The 8,226-nt window shown below is 35.2% G+C and overlaps 1 protein-coding gene across 2 annotated transcripts; it reads left to right on the forward strand.

Moving 5' to 3' along the window:
- Positions 1-399: 399 nt before the first annotated feature.
- Positions 400-5,276, forward strand: LOC135849786 (uncharacterized). 2 transcript variants are annotated; one of them, XM_065370366.1, is made up of 5 exons: positions 400-502; positions 584-709; positions 805-899; positions 981-1,123; positions 1,206-5,276. In XM_065370366.1, exon 5 carries the CDS (start codon positions 1,356-1,358, stop codon positions 5,058-5,060), a length of 3,705 nt encoding a protein of 1,234 aa, XP_065226438.1. In that variant the 5' UTR covers positions 400-502; positions 584-709; positions 805-899; positions 981-1,123; positions 1,206-1,355; the 3' UTR covers positions 5,061-5,276. The 2 variants fall into 2 exon arrangements, with proteins under 2 accessions (XP_065226438.1, XP_065226437.1); XM_065370365.1 differs by having other exon boundaries at positions 438-709; positions 969-1,123.
- Positions 5,277-8,226: the final 2,950 nt, after the last annotated feature.

The raw sequence follows: 8,226 nt of genomic DNA on the forward strand, positions 1-8,226 counted from the left end.
AAAAACTGTGATTGAAAAACCAATTCAGAAACCATAACCAAAAACCAATATTTTTGAGTCCTTTAAAAACCACCTACCACAACAACCAATAAAATCCAAATGGTTTTAAGCCCTGCTTTTAAATCGAAAAAGTTTTCAAACCTTCAATAATTTTAATTTACAACGAGTACGAGTACAACCACAAAGAATTTATAGTGTTCAGTTCATTGAGAATTTTGAGATTCTGATTCAAATATTGAAATTGAACTTTGAACCTCAAAGATTAAAAAGCTTTGAACTTTGAGTTTGAAGTTTGAAGTTCCTTTTTCAATCATCAATGCAGTTCTCGACTCTCGTTCTCGACGTTCTCGTTCGTCTCGTTCTGAACAAGTGAACGAAATAGCCCGCTTCTAGAGCATAATAGTGCGACATGTGTGTCAACATAACACACTTCAACAAAACTAACCTTGATCAACAAAAATTTCGATTAGAAACCGTCAACCACTAGTTGCTAAATACACAAGTAACACAGCTTTTTTAAAGAAATAAATTCATTAAAATTTAAAATACACGTTTGTATTATTAAAATCTTCTCTCAATTAAGATTACGATTTCGTGCCCAGTTCCTCACCAGTGAAAACGTACCGAAAAATGGACTAAAATCAGTTCCAATTTTTGATGTTTCTTTTCTACGGTCGTGTGATAAGAACCAGTTGCAAATCAACTCAATGTAAGTATTCGCATAAATTTAATACATTATAAGATATTTTTCGTTAGTCGAATGCTTTTATTGGTAATTTCAATATGTACCTATTATAATTTCAGTGAAAAAGTTTCGATCCTGAAGATGTTACCTTGTTGCGTTGAAATCCAGGCATATCGTTCACGTAGCCCTAGACAACACTCTAAATCATTCCTACGTGAGTAGCTTGACGATTACTTAAATCATAAATGCTCAACTTAGTAGTCGAAAACGTTTTTTTATTTAGTATCTTTCGCAGTTGAACAGAACAAATTGATCCATGAGTTGGTTTATTGATAATCTCACATCGTCATCGAGTTACTCTAACGAAGTAATCAATCTATTTCACTCCGATATGTTGCATTGGTGAATCGTTGAAAATAACTTATTTTTTAACCATTTGTGAGTATTTTTATCACCTTTGAGTAATTACTACGATACCTAAGACGATAATTATATCGCTTTTACTTTACACCTGTTGCAGTTCGAACGACTGAATCCATCGTTATCACTTGTGCTATTCGTGCAATGAAGCAGCTCGAGTACATCTCAAACGATTACTCGTGAGTACTACGTGATTTTAAAATCGGATTTTTTTCCAATTGTGAGAACTTTCATCGTCTGTGATACCATAATGACCTACAAATGTGATAAATGCGACGCTACGTTCAGCAAAAAATACAACGTAACACGTCATCTGGACACGAAGCATTCAGTCAAGCAACCCGAACCGATTAATTGCGCTTACTGCGGCACGACGTTCAAACGAAAAGACAATTTAATCGTACATATCAAACGTCTCCATCCAGACATCGATTCGTCGTTCGAGGAACCTCCCCTGAAAAAACCCTCGACTCAGAAACGATGCGAAATATGCGACGTTTTCGTCGGCTTGGACGGATTCCTACACCACGTGCAATCTTTCCAGCATCTCGAAGCTTTGAAAAATGGCCCAGTCAACGCCAACGTCGAAATAACCAAGACTGCTTTTAATAGTCGAATCGTGACTTATAAAATTTACACCGAGAAGGATATAGACGATATTAAAAACTACTTAGAAACGACGAAAACCCTCATGCTTCGAATCATCGACGATTACGTTCAATTATACAAAGCTATAAAGTTCAATTTACAACTGCATGTGAAATACATGAAGGATACGTCTTCCATCGATGATAAAGTGTTCAATACGAAGAACCTGATCTACGATTACGGCGAAGATTTCACCGAGATATTCTACGATCAGTTAATAAAGCCACTGGTCAATCAAAGCGAAGAGTTCCAAGAATACGATTCTGGTTGGACTTTCGTTGAAGTGGATTTCGTCGAAATCAACGTCGCCAAATACGACCCTTTCTACGGATCTTCGTACATAGCTTTACCCCAATGGGTCAAACAGAAACACGCCGTTATCAACGTGACCAATTACGATAAAGCCTGCTTCGCTTGGTCCATCATGTCCGCGTTGTTCCCAGTAGGCCGTCAAAAACATCCGGATCGAGTAACCTCCTATCCTCATTATAGTAAAATGCTGCTTCTGGATGAAATCACGTTTCCGATGAAGATCACCGATATACCTAAATTCGAATCGCTTAATCCGCTCATCAGCGTAAATGTTTTCGGACTAGAAGATGAAAAAATCATCGGACCGGTTTATCACACGAGAAAACGAAAAGAACACCATATTAATCTGCTGTATATTCGAAACGATATCGGCGAAGGCCACTATTGCTGGATTAAAGACATGAGTCGATTGGTTGGCAGTCAAATAAATCATAAAAAATCGCGAAAATATATTTGCGACGGTTGCTTGATGAATTTCAATTCCAACGAGAAACTGCAAACTCACCAAGAACTCGAATGCAGCAAAACTGTCGTCGAGTTACCCGAAGACGAACGATACTTGAAATTTCGCTCATTCCATAAAACCATCAAGCTGCCTTTCGTCATCTACGCTAATTTCGATACACTGGCCAATCCGGTAAATGGATGGTCTGCGGATGATGCTGACTCGTCGACATCCTCATACGGTACATTCCACGAACCTTACGGGTTCGCTTACTACGTTCATTGCTCATTCGATTCGGAATTCAATAAATTACGACTTTACCACGGTCCGAATTGTATCAGCGTGTTTTGGTCTCAACTGCAGAAAGATCTCGAGTGGATTTACGTCTGTTATAAATCGCACGAGATATCCGAATCGATTCCGTATCCAAAGATCTCCGTCGAAGATTCCAAATGCGAAGTTTGCGACAAACCGTTCGCTGCGAAGGATGCAGAAGAACCGGTTTACGAATACGCAGAGTTCTGTCACGATCCTACTCATCCTCGTAATAACGCCAATCAACGATTAAAATTCTTCGTTCCGGTCGTTCTGCATCGACTCACCGAACACCACGCCAATTTCTTAATCCGCGAAGTAGGATATGATAAAGATGAAATCGAATCCGTTCCATACTCGAGTGAGAAACGTATTTCATTCAGCAAACGAGTCAAAGTTGATAAAACCATCGTAAAAGTACGTTTCACCGACTCGTATCGATTCCTGGCTGCGAATCTGCCAGTCTTGGCGAGGAATTTAACCAACGAGGAATTCCGTCTGCTCGGTATCGAGTTCCCGGACGAAGAAGAACTGCAATTCGTCAAAGTACCTGGTATTTTTCCCAAAGATTTGCTCAATGGTAACGAATCTGCGTTCGAAATCCGCTCGATTCCGCCCAAACAAGATTTCACCGATACTTTATCCGGCGTTGAGCTCAGCGACGACGATTACCATCGAATTCAAACCATCTGGGGCAAGTTCAAATGCGAGAACTTGGGCGATTACGCCGATTTGTGCATGAAAATCGATGTTTTACATCTGACCGATGTTTTCGAGAGCTTTAGAACAACCTGTATGTCGAATTACCTCCTAGATCCGGTTTATTACTACAACGTACAGCATTTCAGTTGGGACGCGATGCTAAAAACGACCAATGCCAGCGTCGAATTGCTGACTGATTTCGAAATGCTGCAATTTTTCAAGAACAGTATTCGAGGAGGCCTGTCGCAGTGCTCGAAACGTAAAGCTGCCGCCAATAATAAATACATGCTGGACTACGATTCGGATAAGGACTCGAGTTATCTCATGTATCTGACAGCCAACGACCTGTACGGTTGGGCCATGTCACAATCGCTTCCAATTGGTAAATTCCGATGGCTAAGCGAATCGGAAATAAACTCCTTCGATGTACGAAACATTCCAGAAGACGGACCTACAGGATACGTTCTCGAGGTAGATCTCGAATACCCCGATCATATCCACGATCTTCACAGCGATTTCCCCTTCTGCCCGGAGAAACAAAACACCTTCGAATCGTCCAAAGATACCAAACTCATCGCCAGCGTTCAGAATAAATCCAATTACATTCTACATCTGCGCAATTTAACTCAGTGCTTATCCAACGGTCTCATTCTCACCAAAATCCATCGAATACTGGAATTCGAACAATCCAAATGGCTGAAATCGTACATAGACACGAATCACAACCTCAGCGTGAACTCCGTCCAATATTTCCATAAGAAATTCTACGACTCGATGAACAAATCCATACTGGAGACAACGCTGGAAAATATCGATACCAGAACCGATCTCAAATTAATCTCGAGTTGGGATAACGTGAAAAATAAACGAGGTGCTCAGTATCATATCAATTTACCTAATTATCATACCAGTTTCATCTTCAATGAAAATCTCGTCGCGATCGAGTCGGAAAAACTTCGAGTAAAATACGATAAACCTTTTCACCTCGGATTCTGTATCCTGGAGTATTGCAAACTTCCCATGTATAATTTCCATTACGCTTTCATGAAGCCTACCTACGATACGAACGTCGAATTACTATACACGTGCACGAATTCATTTATTTATCAAGTAAACACGGACGATTTGTATCAAGATATTAAATCTCATCTCGATTTGTTCGATACGAGCGATTACCCGGATTGTAACAGGTACCAGATTCCGTTACGTAATGCCAAATTAATGGATAAATTCAAAGACCTATTCGGCGGTAAGCTATTGCTCGAGTTCGTAGGCACCAAATCGAAATCGTACGGTTACGTCGTCGAAGATGATAAACCCCTGAAACAAGAAAACGATATGACCAATTTTACTACCTACTTGGAGAATATTTCCAGTATTTTGCATCATATCAATACGGTCAGATTCAACGTTTATACGCAACTGGTGAGTAAACTGAATCTATACTGCAATGATGATAAGAGATTCGTTATTCCTAATTCGGAGAAAACCCTTCCGTGGGGGCATAATAAAATTAAGGACCATTGTTTATAATATTTTTTTCTGTGTTCGGTTATCTTGGTATTTTACAGTTGAAGCTAATGAGCTTATAATTTTAAGGATTTTTTTATATTGTATTTTTTTTATGTACAGATGGTGATGTACTCGAGTTGCAATTTTTTTTACGTATTTATTATTTTTTTTATGACAATATGACTAATGATCTTTGTTAAGTATTCATTTTATAATAAACGAGTTCGTTGATCAAAATGTATTGATTGTTTTATCCGAATAATTTTTTGAAAAGTGTGAGTTTGAGGTTGAGCCGGTTTTTTCCAGTTCCGAAATTTTCCAAAATGATCAAAAAAAAGTGGATGAGCTCGTTATTAAGATCGAGAAAAAAATAAGGTGGATTTAGTCTAGAATTTTTGAAGAAGTTTTTTTTTGAGAAGGAAACCACCTGGAAAAATGTTGTCAAAATGTAGACAAAACCTACATTTTGACAGCATTTGTCTACATTTTGACATATCCCTCGATTTTTTTTCATTTTTATACAAAATTTGATTTTGGTAGCACCTCCTCAATGGCCCCCGAGGGGTGTGAGGGAAAAAGGACTTCTGATTCGTGTTTCTCGACCCAAAATCTACATTTTTGGCATATAACTCGATTTTTTTTTCATTTTTATACAAAATTTGATTTTAGTAGCACCTCCTCAATGGCCCCCGAGGGGTCTGAGGGAAAAAATGACCTCAGATTCGCGTTTCTCGACCCAAAAAATTTAAATTTTGACATATCACTCGATTTTTTTTTCATTTTTACAAAATTTGATTTTGGTAGCACTCCTCCCACTCAAAGGTCTGGCGTTCTTGTATTAAAAAAATTTGACGTGTTTTTTCTGAAAAGATCATTTATATTTCATAAAATTATGACAATTAAAAGCTGAATTAATTTTAAATTTTTCCCCCAATTTTTTTCCTTTTTTTTTGAAATTTGCGTTTTTTGACATAAAAGTTGATTTTTTCGGCGAACGGTGCATTCTAGAGAAAAATGATCCGAAAGAAAATTGTAGAGAATGAAATTTCCTATCAGATCAATGTCATTAGTTTTTCTTTAGGAGGCTTAGCTCTTAAATTATATGTGACTTTTGATGGCGTTAAACTGACTTTTGGGCACCCCTGTAGAATCCAAATTAGACGAAAATTGTACAAATTATTTTTGCTATTTTTTCTGCTCCAACTTCCAAATTGCCAAATTTTTTATTTTTTATTTAGCTTTCAATTTGAAATCGACTCGTTTGGAAAATCATCAAATTAAAAAAATAATCCTAATGAGAAATAGAGGAGGTTTCAACTACAAATAAAATTCTAATCAACGCGGATGTTTCGACGACAAAATTTTGAAAAAATGAACAATTTCTGACATACTTATATGAAAATCGAACTTTTGAAGAATAATTGAGACAAATTTCTCCAAAAATTTTTAAAAATTCGTCAAAAATCGAAAAAAAATGCATTATGGGTCGTAAAATGTTTGCTGGTGATGTATTTTTGAATGCTTTTTCGATTTGGTTTCATCATCATCAGGTCCAAAAAAATTTTTGTATGAGAAAATCCGATCTGTCAGATTTGAAACAAAAACTGAAAAAAGAAAAAAGACCTTTCTTTGAAATTTCTACTGAACTTGAAGAATACTTGCGAACGAATTGGGTAAAAGTCACTGAATAAATAGCTAAAATTATGTCAAACTTTCAAAAATGGATTTTTAACACAATATTCAATTACTTACTCATTTATCCGTGATCCAATTTGATTATTTTTTACAAAAAATTGAAAAGAATTTTTAATTTTAAAAAACTGCTTTTACTAATTCAAAAAAATTAGGTATGTGTTTCTGTCAAACTGGCAAATATGAATTACCACCTCCCTCTAAAGCAAATTAAATTTAAGGATTTACAAAAAAAAATCCTGATGATATATTTGTGTGAAAATTTTAAAAATTTTGGACTATCAAAACATTAAATTTTCAGCGCATGTGATCATTTCATGGCGGCGGGGAGGACTTGATTCGACTACTTTTCTTACTAAAGTTATATCTTTAGTAAGAAAAGTAATTTTTTTTAAAAGTATACTTTTTAAAAAAATTGAAACAAATTAAATTTTGAATGCAAAAAAGCCTGCTTTTCCAAGTTTTTAAATAATTTTGTTTCTTGCTGAAAATTGTCATTTTTTTCGCAAAAAAATTCCAAAAATTTTTCATTTTTCCCAAACATTACCAATAAGTCTCACATTTTTCGTAAAAAAAGTGCCAAAAAGTCTCACTTTTTAACCGAAAAATTGTACAAAAACAGTCTCTCTTTTGCAATAAAGAATTGCAAAAAAAGGTACCTTTTTTGCCATAAATGACCATAAATTCCAAAAGTCTTGCTAATTGCCGAAAATTCTAGCTTTTTAGTAATTGAAAAGTCTGTTTTTTTTTTAAACGTAAAATGAGCCAAAAATTACAAACAAAACATACCTTAATTTTCAAAAAAAAAAAAAAAAAAAAAAAAAAAAAAAGGATCATTTTATTGCTAACTATTCCCAAAAATTACAGATTTTGGTTAAAATTGTCAAATGTTTGCTTTTTAATATTATTAAATATTCAAAAGCCTCACTTGGGTATTTGGCAGAAATGTTCAAAATTCCCAAGAAGTTCTGCTTTTTGTTAAAATTGACAAATTACTTTTTGCCAAAAATTCTCGCTTCTTACAAAATTTTGGAAAAGAGGTTGCTTTTTTACAAAAAAAATCCAGTCATACTTTTTTCAAAAATAATTCTAAAGTCCTGTATTTTTGCCAGAAATTTCCAAAAAAACATTTCTTTTGCTTATAAATCATCAGTCTTGTTTTTATTTGCTCATATATTTTTTTTGCGAAAATCGTTACTTTGTTGCCAAAAATTGTCAAAAAGCCACGGTTTTTCCCCAAAAAGTTTCAAAATTGTAGAAACCAGAAAATATAATTTCGTTATGTTTTGTTTTTTGCTCGTGTTTTATCACTGTTTTGTAAAAAAATTCCGAAGTTATTCCTACTTTTTTTCAAAAATAATCCCAAAGTCTTATTTTTTTTGCCAGAAATTCCAAAAAAACCATTCTTTTGTTTAAATCACCAGTCTCTTTTTATTTTGTTAATTTTTTTTGCCAGAAATTTCAAAAATCGTTACGTTGACTTTGTTGCCGAAAA

This window comes from Planococcus citri, chromosome 1 (assembly GCF_950023065.1).
Source record: "Planococcus citri chromosome 1, ihPlaCitr1.1, whole genome shotgun sequence".
Classification (NCBI taxonomy): Eukaryota; Metazoa; Arthropoda; class Insecta; order Hemiptera; family Pseudococcidae; genus Planococcus; species Planococcus citri.

Excerpts from the sequence above, each read along its gene's own strand:
- LOC135849786 (XM_065370366.1), top strand. The coding sequence starts at position 1,356 with ATGACCTACAAATGTGATAAATGCGACGCTACGTTCAGCAAAAAATAC.